Source organism: Paracoccidioides lutzii (genome assembly GCF_000150705.2).
Source record: "Paracoccidioides lutzii Pb01 unplaced genomic scaffold supercont2.10, whole genome shotgun sequence".
Taxonomy (NCBI): domain Eukaryota; kingdom Fungi; phylum Ascomycota; class Eurotiomycetes; order Onygenales; family Ajellomycetaceae; genus Paracoccidioides; species Paracoccidioides lutzii.
Window position 1 is genome coordinate 625,100 of NW_015440956.1, and position 19,470 is coordinate 644,569.

The following is a 19,470-nucleotide window of genomic DNA, read 5'->3' on the forward strand; positions in this document are numbered from 1 at the left end:
TAATATCATATATTTATGAACACTTACAAACCCACTTAAAGATTTTATATATTAAGTAAAAAACTAATTTAATAATTTCATTGCAAAATAGCTATCATAAATCTCTACCTCAGCTATTAGAATTTATTTCATACTCTTTATCATCAATAAATACTTATTTAAATATATTAGTTATCTTAATTATAAATTTATTTATTCTTAATTCTCAATTTATAAAAACTTTATTTAGTGAAAATATTTAATCACTTTATATATAATATATCAAATTTTTTCATCATGTGATTAATATTCTATCAATGTAATTATAAATAAGTTCAATCATATAAGTGAGTTACTTATCAAATCTCAAGCTTTATTATAACTCTTAAATTAAGTAATTTCAAATCACAAGAATGTCATCATTTGGCAATAAAATTTCAAATATCTTATAGAAAAAGAGAATATACTTAAACTTGTAATTATTATTTTTAAAAATTAAGAAATAACTTCAACTTCTAAAATTATTTATTTATATAAAATATCTCATTTTTATTATCAGGCTAATTCAATGACAAATCATTAAAAGTAAATTTATAAGCATATTTTATTAAATTAACTCAGACTTATGAGAATATATTTAATTGAACAAGTACTAAGTTTAATTAAACAAGTAATATTTTTACAATTAGTATTTATAAAAAATATAATTAATTATTTTCTTGTCAATTATTTTCAATGTTCAACTCTTACTTAAGTAAGATAAATTAATTATTAAATTTAATTAAATATTATTGTTACGGCGTAGCTGCTTGTATGTAGGTTGATCCACCTCCGCTCCGAAGGTTGATCCGCTCCGATCCTCAACCAACCTCTTTATATTCGGCTGCTCGTTCATACCACATTCTAATCCCCAGTTTAGTATTCTCGTCGCAGCTGCCTAGTTAAATAGATGAATTGAAGCTTTTGTCTTATTATAATTCTGACTCTTAGCAGAGTCATGACAGGACTACTTGACGGCGTAGGGCCACTGGGCTAAAAAGGGTAATCGCAACTGCCCTAGCAACCGCGCTAAGGAAAGAGGTATAAACAGACTCTTCCCTGGACTCGTCTTTCAGGGATCACAAATACCTGTTTACTTGCGCCTAGATTGAAGCTGAGACAAAATTATTTTAATTTTTATTTTTAAAAAACTGATTTAAATTTTTTTTTTTTTATGTAATTTGATCAATTACTTAAGCTTTAATTATTATTTTCTCAGCTGTTAAAACTTCACTCTAAGTTATAAATATATTCATCTACTTTTTAAATTTTTCTTTTTAACTATAGATCTCAACTTTTATATTTCTTTACTAAGATAATAGCACTATTGTTAGGGAGCGAATGCGAGCTGCATAAGAATGAATTCTCTGTGTTGCTAACTTCTATATAATAAAATACTAAGGCTGAAAATGGCCGTTTTCGCGGCTGCTTTTGGCCTCCTGCCAACCACCCAACCTTGATCATCACATGAATATATCCCCACGGCCGCGACACTTCCCTCCACACATGGTCATGATTTTTGAACTTGCTGTGTTTTTGTGCACTTCCAAGCACTCTCATTCACTCACTGCTCTTCTTTTGAAAGAAGAAGAAGAGTCATTTTTGACACTTCACTTCATTGATTTTGACTCCCCCTGAAGATCCATGTTGTTCTCTCTGCTTCCAGTCCCTGTCACTCTCATCATGCTGTCTACACCTCTCTTTTCTCCCCTCCTTCACAGCACTACCCGGCCAGTTCCTCCATGAAAGCGTCTTTAAGTCATTCATTACTTGTCCTGTTCCTGTTCTTGACAAATTTGAAGTCTACCACGCAAACAGTGTGCACACCATAATGGATATCCTCTAGGAGCTTCACTGTATTGTATAGACTCTCTACTGTCAGCTCCCCTTGGGCCGCTCTGATCATGACACCTCTGTCTTGTTTGACTGAATCTGACAAGCAGAGCAGCAGCAAGATGAATGTTTTAGCTGCTCTGAATTCCCTCTTCACACTGAATGTCATTGTTTCAGACAGCAGGTATGAAAGTGGCTTCATCAGTCATGATGAAGATGACAATGACAGTCAACTTCCTTCTGAACACTACCTGGCTTTAGTAGAGAGTCTTGATATCACTCAGCTTTGACAGAAATGATACAGTCTTAAAACTTAGAAAAAACTCAATGAGATCTGTGATTACTGAGAGAGATAGACTGTGGCTTGCTTGACTCTTCAATGATGTTATAAGCTCATCAGTGATGCTGGACAGATATTGTCAGCACATCAAGACTAACACAGAGTGACAATAAGAGTGAATCTCTGATTCAGAGAAGACAGTTCATTTTCTGTATGTATTCTTCAGTTGATGATGTGATATTTATTGTGACAAGAATAATCAATACTGTCTGAGCATTAAATACAAAAGCTCATTGAAGATATTTTGAAAGTGATGACATCTTGTTCTCAAACAGAAAACAGCATTGAAACTCAACAAAGATACAATTGTCAAGATGAAAGATGTGAGCACTCTTTTCTTGAGTCACTAAATCAGAAGCACTGCTAATCTCTTACAGATTATTGCACAGATGATCACAGAAAATGAGCTGACTCTTATCAAGTGATTAAAGAAGAACATGTATATCAAAGATGTTGTTAAGTTCACTTGAGTCATTTTTATCATCACTGAGATGATATTTATCTCTGATTGACAGCACATTCAAATGCTTTTCTTCTTTGCAGCTTGCAGTCATCACTGTCAGCTGACTCTCAGCAATTCTTCATCTTTGATATTGAGATATCATGCTAACTCTGATCTGAGTTTCAGACAGTGAATGTCTCTGATTGTTCATATTCTTAAAATCAGAGTTTATCAAAAGATTTCTTGAAGATAAGACACTGTATATATTTCTGATTTTCACAACATGAACTGATTGACTGACAGAATGATAGAAATGAGTTTAAGATTCTGAAAATCATCTTTGATTCAACTCTGATTCTCAGTCTGCATATCTACCTGCTGACTATGCTCTTTTACATTGAAGAATTCAAGTCAATTTCAACAACTGAATCAGTGTTGAATTCTGCAGAGAAACTCTACAGTGTTAAAGTGCTGAATGATAAGAGACAGCAGTCATTGCTACTGAAGAATGAATTACTGAATAAGTTTGTATTTTATCAGACAGAGCTAACATTCACTGAATTTAAAATTTGTCTAGATAAGAGAATGACTTCATTCATGATGAGTTCTCAGATGCACTGAGTCAGTGAGATCATGAACTTTGAGAAGATCACTCATCTGTACAATCTCTACTATGCTGAAGCTAAGACATTTAACAACAGCAGTAAGTACTTTTTCATTTTCTTCATGTTTCAGTCATGTCAGAAGACTAACAATGAACAGAGAAAGTATCAGAGGCTCTTCAGAACATCATGCTTTAACACATGAATATTCACATCTTCATCAAGCATTATCATATGAATGTCAATGTTGATATGCAGAGAATAGTCTGGAAAACAGACTCTCAAACAGAATTGATGTGATTTGTCTGCTCAATGAGTGCATTAATCAATTTCAATCAATCATTTAAGCTCTCTTCAGAAGAATCAAGGTCCCTCAAATATCTTTCAGTTGTTCTTGACTGACAAAATACTGTTCAGAAGCACAAGCAGAAATTGAATGACTGTGAAGCTGAGTTAGAATGTGTCAACAAGATGTGCAAGACTGCTTTAGAACATCTTGATGACAGAGTACTTGCTGAGTTCAATCTCAAGATGCTGAAGAGACTGAAGATTTTCTGTGATCAGACAGCAGAAGTGAAGTCAGTGTACAATAGCATTGTTCATGAGCTGCATAATGAGAAGCAGCAGCAGTGAAACTGACAGATCTGTGAGAATCTTGAGCACTATAAGAATGAGCAATCTGTGATTGATTTTGAATGACAACTGACTGAGAAGCTGATAGATATCAAAGTCATGAACACTTTTGAGCATGAGGTCTTTATGTCTCTGGAGCACTTGATGTTTGTTGACTGCATGCTGACCTTGCTGAGTGCTAGTCTTGAAGTGAAATATCAGCAGAGAATCAACACAATCAATACAGAGATCATATTCTGTGATGTGAAGAAACAGCAGCTCTCACACTGACCTGCAGTTGATGATGATTCTTATTCTTCAATCAAGCAGCAGAGGTGCTTGATAAAGAATAACACTGAGATTCTCTTGCATCAAGTAATGAAGTCTGTGCAGATCAAGTTCACAGCTGAATAGTCTCAGACTTGCTTTCAGTCTTACATTTACTTTCTCTGCATTGAGAATTCTAGTTACTCACTGAAGTGTCACATTAAAAAATATATAACACTCAGATCACTTACAAGACATTTTCTACAAAGATATATCAATTCTCCATGACTGACTGCTGAGGTTGAGTGCAATGTTTGTGAGAAGAAGATGCTCTCAGCCAAATCTGCTCTTCTCAATCATGCAGAGAAGGCTCATGAAACTGTTGTGCAGAGTCACACTCAGAAGAAACTGATGTTAAAATATCAACAGAGTCTAGAGAACTAGTTTTATAGTATAGATATATATATATATATATATATATAATAAAAGAAGTTGCAGTCACACATAATGGCCATGCTCACTTACTCAAATGCATGCTATATCAAAACACAAATGAAATGCAAGTCAGACTACATTGCTCTATCAACATATCCACTGAATCTGCATTAATTCATATCTCTTCACTAATACTTTTGCTACAAAATGTCAAGAAATCTAAATCATTATCTGGAACTATCTGATTCCTCATTTCAACTGAGAATGCCAGTTGATGAGGCTGGAGTTGGAAATTAAAGGCAGCAGAGCTAGCCAGTGTTCAAGAAAGCAGATGTGAGCAGCATTGCTGTCATTAAATGACATCAATCAATATTTGCCATAATCATGAATTCTGTGTCTCTGATCTCAAAAAGACAGCGTATGCAAATGATGATTGCATTATTTTACTTCAATGAAAAGCAAGTAAAAGTTGAGAATTTCATCTATTTATATCTGGCCATTCTAATGCACGCTGCACTGTATCAGTCAATGAAGTCCTCATCATCAACTCATTTTATTTCACAAAACACTATTAATTTCACAACAATCTATCATGTCTTGAAACTGGGCATCTTGTAGTTCTTGAATGATGAATGATTGCTGCTGGAGTTCCTTTCTATGCATTTATATCTGTGTAGCAGAGGTGTCCAGTGGCCGGCCACGCAGATCATTTAGATGAATTTTAATCTGCTCACTGAATGATGAAGTCATTTCATTTTTATATTAGCAAATGCGGACATGTGTCACTAAATTATTAGCTTAGATATGAAACATGCGTTCACTCTCTATTAAACAATATCCTAGTCATCACATAATAGAGAATAGCCATCTCTGTCACAAGAAATTCTTCATATTAACTATCAACATTTATAACTGATATCTGCAAAGAAGGTCAGCATAGATCCTCTAACAAGTTCACTCATACTGATTATTATTAGACTTCTTCATGAAGCAGAACCTGTCACATCTTTCTTATTAAATTTGATATTGTCAACTTCTTCTCCTGTCTTCAAAGAACAGAGAAAAGGAAAGAGGGCTCTGCACAGGTGACAAAAGAGTAAAGAGGTCAAGAACAGCAGTTATTATAGCTTCAGAGAGTCTGTGATATGTCAACAGTGAATGAGAATGAGAGAGAAAGACCAAGTGTTGCATGTAGCAAAATGCTGAGAAATCCTGAGGTCTTTGACAAAGAGTTCTTGATTGTCACAGGATCACAGAAATTGATTCAATGGCTTGTGCCATCTACAGCTCAGCACAGTCACAAGTTGGCCCTCTTTGAACCTACCAGGTCCATGGATTATGTTTCATGGACTCATCAGACTTATTGTCTCCTACCTCTAGCATAGCAACCTAGGTCAGTGGCCCTTGATCATTATGCTAGTGATCACATGATGTTCTCAATGGGGTCATCAGAGAAATCTGACAGTTGTAGTGACAGTGAAAGAACATTGACTCAGAAGAAGTTGAACAGAATTCATTTGTCTCAGTTAATGTCATCAAGATCAGAGACAGTGAATGGCAGAGCAGAAAAATCAGCAAACACCTCACTTGCTGCATTCTTAGAGAGGTCACTGAACACAGAGAAAAGAGGCATAGGCATGAGCATGGGCATTGAAAGAAGGTGCTGATGCACTTTGTCTGACTGAGAATCAGAAGTGTACACTCACAGAAGATGCTTCATGTGCAGCTGAGGTGAGAGAGAATAATTGACAGGTTCAGAGAAGATGATATCATACATGAAGATAACCATGTTGTGAGGTGAGATGATGAAATGCTCTTCTCCTTCAATCTCAATTCAGAAGGCACTGAAGGTCTTTATATGTCTCATGATTAATCCCTGCCTATAAACAAAAATAAGTCAAGGCTAATCAAGAAAGGTAGGAAAAATAGTAGCTGAGATGTGTCTTGCATGGATTGTCAATCATCCACATCAAAGAAGCTGCCAGACCAGGTAATATTGCATTGATGAGATGAGTCAATGCAGAAGTGCTTCTGACCATCATCTTCAGATCAACATGAGCTCTCATTCAGTGAATATCAGCCAGTCAATCTAACTCCCCATCTCTTCTTTTCCCCCTGGCCATGCACCAGGAAGTCAAATTGACAAATCACTAAATCTGAGGACAAGGAGCATGTGGGTGGCATGCATGAGGATGGCTGAACTTCACTCAATTATGTGTACCAGTCAAAAAGTGCGCCTGGCTTCTCCTCTCTGCTTGAGCTCATGAATGTCTTGATTCTAAGTGAAAACATCAACATGCAGCAATATCTGATGCATCATCTGCATCAAGACTTATCATTCTGTGATCCACATCCTTATGAGTGTGGTTTGACAATCTCATAGAAGCTTTATACATGAAAGCAAGATGAAGAAAAATGCAAAATGCAGCTCATCCTCTGAATCTATCATTCATGCCAGCTTCTTCAAAGGGTGCAGCAAGGTGAGTGTCAGATCAAGCAAACTTGAACTCTCATTCAGTCAACATTGATCAGAGGAATTCCCCTGCACTGTAAATCAGCACTCATATCAGTTAAAGTCCTTTCTCAACCCTTCTGATATACCAGGAGGTTCAACCCAGTCAATAAGTGAGGGTCATTTGGCTGACATGTAATCAAAAGAGAGAACTACATCTGCAGTCAATTACCTGCACATGAATCAGTGCAGAAGCATTCCTGACTTCATCTCTGTGATCTTTTTGTGAGAGGATGCAGCAAGATGAGCATCAGATCAGCCTGCTCTAATGTTTCCTTCAGAAAGTAAGAATCAGGTGGAAGGCATTAATGACTGACAGTGCAGCTAGTTCAATCAACATGAGATTGAGATTTAAAGAGCTATAAATGACACTTTCCCTCTCATTTGAATTCAGTCTTTGCTCTTCTTCAAATCTTTTTGTTTTCTTTCAATATTCTCTTTCTACTCTGCATATCTGCACATTCTCAACATGGATAGACAAGGAACTGAGGGCCCTCTGCTACTACTCAGTCAACTTTTGTTATCTGATGCACAACAATTCACTCTCTCAGCTTATCATGAGAAGTTGAATGACTTTCTTCAGAAGGCATCCTTTCAAATCTATGTTTTCAGTAAGTGCTTAATGACATCTCATCTTCATTCTTCTACTTCAATTTCTCATTCAAGACAGCAGCTCCTCTCAACATCCCTCTCATACAGCTGTCTGTAGTCAGAATCTCAAATAATCAGTCTCAACATTCTGACAATATTAAATCTGAAGACAGAGACAATATCTCAGATTCTGAGACTATGACAGAATCTTTGACTTATGATGAATTGGAAAATCATCACTATTGATGTGAGGTGCAGCAGGTTGAAAAGAGTCCTAAGATTCATCATGTTGAAGATAAAGTATGATGAAATAATAAATATATTCACTGTGTTATTTATGTGGTGGAAACATATCTCCTAGACAACTGCCTCTCTGAAAATGCAAGGCTTTGGCTGTGAAAGCAGGAGGAGAAACAAAAGAGGAGGAAGAATGAGATGTAGTGAAAGAAATGTCTGAGCACTTTACATTCTCAATCATCATCATGCAAGTGATGAAAGATGAGATCTCAAATCACTCATTTCTTCATTTGATATTATAACACAGAGTCATTTATTCATTCACCTTCTCTTGCATTAATTAGGTGATACTGAAGCAGTGGGTAGTATAGTTGAGTCAGTCTGTTGCTCCACATCTTACCCATCTGCCAGGAACACCCTAATATTGTTTCCCCCTAGGAGTCAGTGAAGTGGTGGCCCACAACCAAAACTATAGCTCCTCTATGGGAGTTAGGGAATTGAGAGAATGCTGGTGAAGGTGAACCCTCAGAGAGTGTCACAATCTTGCATGAAAAGGCAGTAATGATGAGACCCCATACAGTGTCAGCATCCCTGGGGAAGTAAGCTCCTTCAGGAGCACTGAAATTCTGAGTGAAAAGGCCACAAAGATTGAAATCCCATGTGGTGTCAGCATCTCTAGGGAAGTAAGCCCCTTGGGGGAGTGAGCTCCTTGGAGAGTGTCAGAATTTTGAGTGAACAGGCAACAAAGATAGAATCCCATGCGGTGTCAACATCTCTGGGGAGGTAAGGCCCTTAGGGAATGCCACAGTTTTGAACTATTACCAACCATATTAAAATCCTTTGAGGAGGGCCATAATCTCAGCGGAAAAGGCCACAAAATTAGAAGTCTGTAGGGAGCCAACACCCATCAGGGGATGACATGATGCTGAGTGAAAGGCCACAGAAACAATGCCCATGTGGAATGTCATAAATTTAAAGTGAAGGGCCACTGCTAATGCCAATCCTTGAGGTGAAGTCGCTTTGCCGCGGTGTTAACAATTAAGTGTCGGGTAAGCATTACTTCCATATCCAGTGGGCTTTATTGCTGACCGTTACAGCAGGGTACATCGAAATTGACAAAGAACTGCGAATCAAAACGAACGTCTGCCCTATGGTGCTCATAGGATACTATTGCGGTGGCGTGTACATTAAAAAGCTTCTGGAAACCAACAATGCCTTTGGGCTGCAGTCACCTCTAGATATTTGGTGTTCAAACTTATTAGCTGCGGTGTATATAATATATGCATTGAGCTTCTATAAATGATACTTATTTGCCAGAACAGAGCAATCATTATAATCCTATTCAGTTTCAATCAGAGCTATTGTATCGTCATACGCCTTAATAATAGGATCATATAGTCTCTGCGGGACTTGCGGCGTTCCAACAATAAGTCCTTCCTTCCCATAAGGAAACAGTACGCCTCGTATGGTCCTGCAAAGATGCTTGACACGCTCAAAATCCGGCGGAAACTCGTGCAAAAGGTACTCAAATCCGCCAGCTTCCATGTTACCTCGTTTATAAATTGCAATTTTCTTATAAGTTCCGGTATACCATTCTCTCAGCATGCTGTCTTTGGGTGGGTCCTGTCCGTGTCCGTGTAGCTCATTTAATTTTTCCCAACCATGACGGGCACATTGCCAGATAAGCACGTAGAAAAACGACTCAAGATCATGTCGATAGGTGTGGTCGATATTAAGCAACACCTCGATCGCCATGAACTCCATCGTGCCAGTCTGGTGCCACGCGCCACTACGTCCGCTCCCGACTTCCTTGGCAAGATCCAGATCAATTAGCATGCCTGAGTGGCCATTTGTCTGGTCTGGATCGGTTATTATTATGTTGTTCTCTGAAATATCCCGATGAAGGATGTTCCCATCCAGGTAAAGAGACCGGTGCGCCTTAATTGCATCGCGAAGCGCCGTGAGCAGCTCCAGGCGTGACTTGTACTCGTGGATCGGGCGGCCAGCGGGCGAGATCACGAGACACCGGAGGACACGGTTGTCGTAAAGTTCCTCGCCATTCCTGTCGAAGAGGCTCGGTTTGTGTGCCGACTGAATGGAGAAAGCTAGTTCGTTCTCCTCCTGGGTGTCCCTTGATGGTTGATTGGTGGAACGCGATCGTTTCGACGCCTGCATCCCCTTATCCGGGGATCTGCGTTTCCTGGAAGATGACTTTTGACAGATATCTAAGCGACGCGGCTCGATGAGCGGCTGAGATTGATGAAACGAGGAGGCTGCGCTGTGCAGAGACGGAAGGATATGACGCTATACCCTGCTCTACATCGGCTAGCAAATCTATACGCTGAGAAGGGCTGTGATAATGGATCAATCCCGAGAATTCTACACAGTCGCCGACTAGAGTATGAGGAACTGCCAACGGTCTTGATTGAGGAAACAAGAATCACCTACTCGACCGACTCCAAAACTTTTAGCTCAGAGGATACCTTGGTGGACGGTATTATAGGCCATGAGTACTACCGCGCTGGGAAGCAGTTCCGGTGGTCTGACATTCCTCTTGTTGTGCGAGCTTGCCAGCTGCCTCACCCGGTCGCATTTGGAGCCACATTCCTTGAGAGTAAAACACGCCTCGAATTGTTGACCATGCGCCGATTGTGTTCTGCTCCCCAAATAGGGTTTGCGAGGCCAAGGAGGCACCCGGAATATGACAAGCGAATGCGATCTCATTCCTGGCGTTACCGGCGAAGACGGTGTTTAAAGTGCAAGAATAATGTCAGATTTTAGGTATTATGATGGCAGTAAATGGGTGTTGGCAGATAAAGTATTCGAGATATCAATGCTGCTAATTTCTTGTGATATCAAACCGTTGGGTAGAATAATATCAGGTCATCCATTACAGCGTGATGGAATATGCCTTGTTTGATTTTCTGCCGTACATGCGTTTTTTGTTCCTCTTTGGAAAGGTCCTCTACTTACAGAAATCTCTCTCCCTTTACCAAGGATGAAATGGCCACTTCCGGCGCGTCCCACGCCCGTGTCTCTCCACGGAGTAGGAGTGGCTGGTTGAAAAGGTAGAGGATCCTGGGATCCACACATGAGGGGCAAGTCAATGGGAGATCGCGCAGGGGGCGGTGGACGCGGGATTGAAAAATCGATTGGTCAGGATCATCTGTTGTATTGTGTCAATATCAATTTCAGTCCTGATTTCGTGCTATGCCTGTCTCGATTGTTTTCTTGTTTGCTTCCGTTCTCTTCGTTTGATCTTATTTCATTTCTCATATTTCATTCCAGTCCAGGAGCCTTATTGATATTGCCTATCACACTCCCGCCCATGGTATGGTATTTTCTTTGTGTGTGTTCCTTTGTTTGTGTCTTTGTTTGTTTCCTCTTCCCCCTCTTTTCTTTGTCTCTCCCTTTGGTTTTTCTTCGAACCATTTCAGTTCGTCTATTTTGTCTAGCCCAGAGAAAAGTATAAAAGCCTCACTGATTCTGGATATCTATATATATATTCTTAACCGTAATAAATCATCGACTGGAAATTCACATCTCAACAGAAACCCCACCGTTCTTCTCACTTGCAATAGGATGTTCTAAAGCATTCACCGCAATGCCGAATACCAACCACGGCATACGAAGACTTTCGTCAACCTCCTCGGACGTCAAAGGCGGCGGCAATACGTCTCAGCAAGACGAAATCATGGAGATCCATAGCCAGGTGCTCAAAATGATTGAAATATTTGAGCGAATGTCCGCGATGCTCGAGACAATAGAAACACGGAGCAAAGAACAATATCTACAGGCCTCGGTGAGAGAAAATCGGGATGTAGCACGTAACATTTGAATATCGCTAAGCGTTATTTCCATATCCAGTGGGCTTTATTGCTGACCGTTCAGCAAGGTACGTCGAGAATGCGTACAATGAATGGAAAGAAAGGGAATCCGATAATTGAACAGTCCCAGTTGGTTCATACCTTGCTATAGTTGTTACCCGACCATGTACATCTGCGAATCGAAACGTACTACTCCCTTGTGGTGCTCATGGGTATAGGTCATATGGCTGCTTCTCGGTGGGAGTTCACTTTGTGTCGGCATTTTCTCATAATGTTGTTAAAACGCTTCTAGTCACGAACAATGCCTTTGGGCTCTGGCCACCTCTAGTTAGTTGACTTATTGGCTGCAGGTGCAATGAATAGCGATGTTCGCGCAACTCCTCCAGGAGACAGAAAATATTTGCTGGGGTCCATATTTCACCCTTAACGTATTTTCTGCGTCCAGATGTCAGTTACGACCTGTTATCAATAGGATGATGGGAGTTTCTTTTGCACCTGTGGCAGAACTTGAACCACTGCCACCTCTGTCCACTGGGCCGGTCTCTGATTCCTTGATCTTACGAGCTCGAGTTGTCCGGGTACTCATGATGGAAGTGTGGCGTCGGATTGTTTGAAAGGCTGGGGTGGCCTTTGTGAGGAAAAAGGGAAGATGGAGCGATAGAAGCAAAGCGGGAGGGCTGGCTTTATATGCTTTGAGCCCCCTTATCTACACTAAACACCTGAATAATAGGATCATACAACCTTTTTGGGCCTTGTGGCATTCCAACAAAAAATTCTGCCTTTTCATAACGAAACAGTACATCTCGTATGGATTTCCTCCAGACTCATATATCAGTGAAAGAATGCTATTTCAAAAGCCAAAACATGGCAATTCAAGCTATTGAAGAAAATCATCCAGAAACGATGGAACGTAACCTGCAAAACACCAAATTTGTATTAATTTACTGAGTTATATTGTGCATCTTGAAGCGTTTCAATCATGTTCCGGGGTAGGTTGAAATTCGATTTCTTCCACCGTCCGCCATCTGGAAAGACAAGGCGCCGTAACCGGTTAACGCAAGGGATCAGGGATTGATAGTATGGGGTGAAATTATCCTTTAAAATCCTGAGAAAGTCACCTTCATCACTAATCACCCCTTTCTTCTCATCAGCCAGTTTTTCAGTGCTCACATAATTCCACTCCTCAAAACGCTCGACAATCCTTCCCTTCCCTGGGGCATCGTAGTGAATGCATATCCAGAACAGGACCCAGAAGAACGACTCCAGATCATGCATGAAACAATGTTTTTCGCCGTACAAGACACCGATGGCCATGAACGCCCTGGTGCCCGTCTTGCCCCGCGCGCCAGAAGACCCGTCCCGTTGCGTCTTGATGGCCAGATCAAGGTCGATCAGAAAGGCAGGCCATGAAGGGTTGTCCTTGTCCTCGTTCACCATCAGGTTCCGGGGGGAAACATCACATTGGATGAGGCCAGCCTCATCGTGGAGCGACATGTATCCTTCAATACAGCCGGCCAGCCCAGTGAGAAGTGTAGATTTTGAGCTACTCTCATAGATTGGTTTCCCACAGTCCCGGATAACAATGCGGCGGTGAATTCGATTGCGTCGGGTAGAGCCGTCGGCAGATTTGGACGGAGAACTTGACTGGGTACGTTTACTTGGGGGAGGAGGAAATGCCATGTCCACGCAGTCAGAGGATCGTTTCTGGCCGGTGCTGCTGCCCTGGCGCTTTTGTTCCCTTTGAGACCTACTACGCCGCACTGTTGCCTTAAAACCACCCTTTTCATCTTTCGAAATCGGAATACTGAGGCCCTTTCGGATAGCCAAGACATCATCATCCTTGTCGTCAATGCGAACTGTCTCGTGGTGATAATACCTCGCAACATTCTTGACCCCCTTCGCCATCGCCTCTCGCAGCAACTCTCCTTCCTCAGTGCGTTCCGGATACTGCCAGGAGTCCTTGACGACCAGCGGCGTCCGTGATTTGTCTGTCTCACAGTATACCTTCCAGCACGTTGTGGCTCGCCCGGCAACACAGCGTGCTCGTCCAACAATCTCGTCGATGATCAGCCGTTCCTTCGTACCGTTCTTCTCAATTTCGATATACCGTTCGGTCCCGGTCGTGACGATGGTAGGATCAAACCCAAGTTGTTTCCGGTTCATCAAGAGGAATCCAAGGATAACAGACATAAATCGAAGGCCGTCCTGGTTGATATTGAATTCCTCCGACGCGATCCCGCCCAGACGGTCAAAGTTCCACAGTCGTAGGAACGGCCCGCAGAGGGTGAACCCGAGCACGAAATGACGGGTGTCCTGCGCAGCAAGGACCTCTCGGGCGTACCTGCCAAGATCAAACCATGCACCAGATTTCCTGTCGTATTTCGGGTCGTTTTTCAGCCCCCCTGGCACCAGGATCTGCGACCAGAGACATCTGGAGTCCTCTGTGGCCGTCAGATCATCGACAAAGCCGACATCGAGCTTTCTCTCCGCGACAGACCCTTGTAGTGGCTGGCTTGGCTGTGCGAGAGGTCTGCGGTCGATCTTCCAGGACGGCTCTTGTGCTTCGGCTAATCGTACGAGCTCAGCGATGATGTTAGCGAGCCATTTCAGAACGTCTCTTTCTGCTGCAAGTTCAGGCCAGCCCTTCCAGCCCTCGTCTTCATGGTAAAGGGGGCTGTCTCCCTTCTCGCACTCCTCCAACACCGCTTGTGAAACTGCAGTGAGATGTGGAATGTCTCCAAAGTACGCGTCAAAGAATCTAGGGATGTCGACGTGTATCTCCCCAAGTTCCTCCTTCAGCACAATGTCAACGTGTTTTCGATATTCTGTAGAATTGACGACACTGCTAGTGTTGCGCAGCCAGGGCGTCTGTTGGATCGATGACGTAGGATGAGGAGGAGGGGGGGGAGTGCCTCGCGAGACGGTGTCAATAAGACCAAAGACAGCGTTCCAGACGTCGAAGTTCCAGGTTTCGACGTTCTGGGACTCAGTGGGGGGAAGCCTTTGGATGACCAGATGTACCAGCCGCCTGTAGTGGTTGTAGCTGAAGTTGGCCCGTTGAAGGCTCGTAAACAGATTTGCTATATCAGAAGCCACATTTCCATCGCTTATTCGTGAGCGAATATTGAGCGCCGCTTCCTCTCCCTGTAAAGCAGAGAGGAGTTTTGAAATCGCATTTCGATAGAGCTGGTCCTGGCTCTCATCAGCGCCATCATACGCATATTGTCTTTCGGCTTGCTGAAGCGCACCTCGTAAATGATCGACTAAGTTGGCTAGAGGATGGTTCTTGATAATTTTGCGATCTTCTTGTGAAAGTCCCGCCATTTTGACGGCATAAAAGACCGTTGGGTTCGTGCGAGGTTAATCAGGAGTTGTACGGGAGTTAAATTGGTATGCTAATTTATGTCAGAATTGTTAGGAAGTTATTATGTATGATACCTGCGAGAGAAGATAGCTCGCTGGGAACAGATGCTGATATATATAATCAAAGGGAGGAATATGGTCAAAGGGTTGATCCGGCTTTGATGCTCAACGCGAATGTGGGAACGGATAGAGCCGCCGAACAAGGAACCAGGCGAAGATTAATCCTATTTGCTCGCGACGGAAGGTAATAAGCGCGAACAAAATATTGAAATCGTATTTTGAGGAGGTCGGCTATTCCCATTTAGGGTTAATGTACGCCACGACACCCGTCGCGTGGGAAACTGCCAGGGAAGAACGCATCAGGTATTAGTAATCACTGTACTTAGGCCTCACTCACTCTTTTTCGTACTGTCTAAAAACAAGGCTAGTATTAACCGGGCCCTAGAGGCTTAGTAAGCTACCGCCCACCCCGGGAGCCAGAATAGCAGCCCACCATCTGGCCTCATTGTCGTCAACATTTCCTATCTCTACCATGACAGAATCCCTATCAGCAGGCTGGTCGTCCTTCCACTGTGCTTGGCTGTCTGTATATTCAAGCACAGGGGACCAAGGCATAAGATCTGCCCAGCGCGCTGAAAGAATGTAGCTCCAAGCAAGTATTAGCACAGATAGGTGGCTCTCTTCTTTTATAAACCAATTACAATAACTCGGATCGGAACACGAAGACAGAGTGAGATGCGTTGGCCCGGGTATCGAGATTCGAATATCAAGCTGCTTTTCCAGCGGCGGGATCTGCTTTTCCAGCGCTGGGATCTTCTTTTTTATCACCAGCAGCTTGGCGGCCTCCGAATGTCTACTAAGCAATCCACTTATATTGACCAATCATACGTAGGCGTAGGCTATGTAACAACCCTGGAACGCGCTGTATATATTTATGGAAGCCAGTTCAAACCACGCCGCCATTCGTCACCACTGGGTTCCCACCTAGCCAAAGAGGCCCGAAGAATGTCCTTTTCCTTTCTCTCCTTGCAGCCCAACTCCATCCACGCGGGTTGGTCATTATTGTTTATAGTCGAGGCATAATCGCTTATGTTGTAGGCGCAGCTGTAGGGATGATCACGGCGCCATTTGCAAAGCACATAGCCGGTGCCTGAAACATTCATTGAATGAGGCGTGGCTGCCAACCTGGCAGATTTTGAAACGCTTTCTGCAACCTGCAGCGGTGCACGTGTAATAATAGTTGTGTTTTGTTGTTGGCATGGTGGGAGACGTCGCAAAATCCGCTTGCACCAGAGCTGGCGGACATTCTGCTTAACTTGATCAGATTGGTGACATGTGCGTAGGGCAACGACTCACTTGAACGCGAATGGAATAATGTAATCCTGTTGTTTGCAATATCCGTAGAGCCCAGTGTATTCTGGTGTGGATGGAAAGAGGGTAGGTACTCCTTTACGTTGCAGAAACCATAGAAAAGGAGCGGGGGAGTATGGTGCCACTTGTATGGAAGAACAATATGTCACTGTAATAATATATGGTGAATTCGGCATTCAGCATGCCGAAAAATGCAGTCTCTCCAGCGACGGTGAGAAGCCCACTATTTGTCCCTGCGTGATGGACTGCGGGGAATTAATCCCGGACTAGATATGTTACTGGTATTTCCTTACTTCTGCTACAGCTACCGGCGTTATTATTGATACTTTCTCAGGTTGAATAGGTCGCTCTGTCTATACAGGCAGAGGAGGCATTTGCCTAACTTTTACATTGATTCAGACGGATGCACCATCTCGGGAGAAAAGGAACCCCCAAGCCTAAAAAGGCTCGTATCCGTACTCGTGGATGGTCCCGTGTTGCTAGCTTAAAAAAAAAGAACGAGTCACTGGCGTGCTCAGTCTCTGTTCTTAATATTTATCAATCATCTGACCAATAGTCAGTCTATTGAGATGTCTGCCAGTGCTGAGTGGTGCAAGAAACAAGGAAAAAGGCTTCTCGCGTTAGTTTCGACTGCCGCTGGGGAAGATGTGCGGGTCATTGTTAGATCCATCATTTGGCGAATGATAGCGGGCAATGGGGCCCTCATGGGTCTCCGCCCAGCTTGCTCCACCTGGAAGCAGCTAAACCATTCAGAGATTTCGCTCCCGACCGACATGGTTGCCTCCCATTGCGGCGAACCATTTGCGAAACTTTGGTGACAGGTCTCTTGCTCCCTCCATTTTTTACTTCTCAGCGAAAAAGGAGATATAAGTTTGATGTCTTCCCGACTGGCTTTCTCCCATCTTGAAGTCAGTTTTTTTCCATAGCACCTCGCACCAGGCAGCAAAAGTCATCACTTTTCCTAAGTAGTTCCAACTAACATTCTCTACAGTTGACCTAATCATGTTGTTAACATATCATCAATACTAAGGAAACACACATGTCCATTGATGATGTAGCGGCCAAAACTTTGAAAACGGCAAAAACAGTCAAACTGCACTGCGGGAAAACTGTAAAGCCCCATGAAAATTTAAATCCCCACTAGCGGGGCATCCACATATCTCGTTGCTCTCAGTTGCCCTGTGTGATTGTCGGTAGTAACCCTGGTCGATGGTCCAGACCGTTGATCAAAATGGCGTCGAACAGAAAAAAAGTGGTGATATGGCATTTGCTAGCATATGCTCGCCTGGATCGTCGTCGTTTTTAGTGGTGTGATATAACCCTTTAGCCCCTTTAACTTTCTCATGTCCACCACGTGATAGCTTTCGGCCCAGTAGTCGCTGATCCGTCAGCAAACAGGGCTTTACGGCGAAGCATGGAGAAGGCAGTTTTATAGCGTAGCTCCCCAAGTATTCATCGGCGAAAATTGTGCGGCGAAGCATGGAGAATCCGACGACAATCATCAGCGAATGGTCTGGGTCTCCAGCGCCGCGAAAGATTGCGGCACGGTCTGTTCCAATTTCCAGAGGGCAACAGCGGCACCCGGAAGAATACAACCTTGCAGGCAAGCAACGCAGTAACCGGTGAAACGGTGCAAAGGGGCCACTCTGGACAGAATACGTGAATTATATAAAAAGAGGCTCTCATCCCGTATTTCGTTCGCAGTATGTAGCGGGTTCCAGCACAAGGCCCAACTGCTGCTGCTTTTGGTTGAGAAATCCTCACTTTCTGAATTTTATCATTTTGCTACAAGAACCGACCACATTATGTCGTGTCGGTTTTTGGAGATCCCCTCTGAATTAAGACTACAGATATATGCCCACATCTGCTACCCGATATCCTCGTTCCCGCCGAGTTTTCTGACAAGACAGCCCTCCGGTCGGATGGAGCAAGAACCAAGACCGCGATCCTTCGAACCTGCCATCAGATACATAATGCGGCAATCTCCATCCTCTATCAAACTCCGTTCCATTCGCGGTTCACACGTTACACCATGCTCGTTCTCCATCGCCGGCTATACCTATAACTGTGCCGACCACCTCCCTACAATTCCAGAGCGACACGGCGTACATATCAACGCGGACTATAGAATGAATCACGTGCTGATGGAAGGGATATTAAGTCAAGGTTGATTGCGTGTTCTCAGTGAGCCGATGATTTCTGAGATGCGGTCCTTCCGCCTTCAAATAACTACTGGTTGGATTTCTGTACAGGCACAGCCGCGGTCTGGGCCCGAGTATTCTGAATTCTGGGATTGCATTGTTTCTACCACATGTAGCACTCTGCAGAAGCTGGTTGATCGACTCGAAGCAGTTCATCCGCATATCAGCACCCTTCGACGTGTCCATCGTCCTTACCAATTCACCAAGGAAAACAGAGAGCCTCCAAGGCCATCCAACTCATTCTTCAGCCCCTCATGCGGCTGCTCCGGAATGTTTTAAAAGGCCCATGTCCGTTCGATTAATTGCTCTTTCACCTCACCGACTGAGCGGCCGGTTGATATCCTGAACTCCCCAGAAGAGAACCAAACATGGCTGGAGGTGGATGACTATGTGAGACGATGGGAGCTCATGCTGTGTGGACAAAAAGGAGGTATCCTGTCGCTAGGGCGTTGGAAGGAAGATTCACACTGTTAATTAGCACGTTGAAGAGAGAGGTGGTGTATATCTTTTTTCCTCTTGAGATTAAGCTTTAAGCCTGGGAATGAAATCAATTAAATATCAGTAGGATACCGAGCAAAGCTGTTAGTTACGATGTATATCGTCCATGGCAGGGGATAGTAACTGAGTGGGTGCTGAATCTACTTGCAGTTATGTTCACTGAAGAATTAACAGCTGGGAGCGAATGCTTACGAAATACTTGGCACGATATAGTTCAAGGAAAAATGTTGCTCCGGACAATCGCTGGTTGCGCCTAGGAACGAACGAGAATGCCGGCATATAAGGAGCAAACATCTACGCTCTTACGGCCATTCCGCTAAA

At 42.9% G+C, this 19,470-nt stretch overlaps 6 protein-coding genes across 6 annotated transcripts; 3 read left to right on the forward strand and 3 right to left on the reverse strand.

Annotated features, from left to right (window-relative positions):
• Nucleotides 1-1,922: 1,922 nt before the first annotated feature.
• On the forward strand, nt 1,923-3,868 carry PAAG_04208 (hypothetical protein; the record flags this gene model as incomplete). The annotated part of the gene is made up of 5 exons (XM_015845207.1): nt 1,923-2,111; nt 2,467-2,514; nt 2,569-2,612; nt 2,945-3,161; nt 3,653-3,868. 5 exons carry the CDS (start codon nt 1,923-1,925, stop codon nt 3,866-3,868), a joined length of 714 nt encoding a protein of 237 aa, XP_015699433.1.
• A 5,359-nt stretch (nt 3,869-9,227) lies between these two features.
• Nucleotides 9,228-10,613, reverse strand: PAAG_04210 (hypothetical protein; the record flags this gene model as incomplete). The annotated part of the gene is made up of 2 exons (XM_015845208.1): nt 9,228-10,162; nt 10,373-10,613. 2 exons carry the CDS (start codon nt 10,611-10,613, stop codon nt 9,228-9,230), a joined length of 1,176 nt encoding a protein of 391 aa, XP_015699434.1.
• Nucleotides 10,614-11,493: 880 nt separating this feature from the next.
• On the forward strand, nt 11,494-12,330 carry PAAG_04211 (hypothetical protein; the record flags this gene model as incomplete). The annotated part of the gene is made up of 5 exons (XM_002793893.1): nt 11,494-11,691; nt 11,757-11,784; nt 11,841-11,928; nt 12,009-12,043; nt 12,080-12,330. The coding sequence occupies 5 exons, from the start codon at nt 11,494-11,496 to the stop codon at nt 12,328-12,330; spliced, it is 600 nt and encodes a 199-aa protein (XP_002793939.1).
• A 322-nt stretch (nt 12,331-12,652) lies between these two features.
• Nucleotides 12,653-15,040, reverse strand: PAAG_04212 (hypothetical protein; the record flags this gene model as incomplete). The annotated part of the gene is made up of 1 exon (XM_002793894.1): nt 12,653-15,040. One exon carries the CDS (start codon nt 15,038-15,040, stop codon nt 12,653-12,655), a length of 2,388 nt encoding a protein of 795 aa, XP_002793940.1.
• Nucleotides 15,041-15,520: 480 nt separating this feature from the next.
• PAAG_11820 (hypothetical protein) lies at nt 15,521-16,242 on the reverse strand (the record flags this gene model as incomplete). Its single annotated transcript, XM_015847399.1, has 2 exons — nt 15,521-15,932; nt 16,064-16,242. The coding sequence occupies 2 exons, from the start codon at nt 16,240-16,242 to the stop codon at nt 15,521-15,523; spliced, it is 591 nt and encodes a 196-aa protein (XP_015702991.1).
• A 1,687-nt stretch (nt 16,243-17,929) lies between these two features.
• On the forward strand, nt 17,930-18,621 carry PAAG_04213 (hypothetical protein; the record flags this gene model as incomplete). The annotated part of the gene is made up of 2 exons (XM_015845209.1): nt 17,930-18,065; nt 18,155-18,621. 2 exons carry the CDS (start codon nt 17,930-17,932, stop codon nt 18,619-18,621), a joined length of 603 nt encoding a protein of 200 aa, XP_015699435.1.
• Between the last annotated feature and the right edge of the window lie 849 nt (nt 18,622-19,470).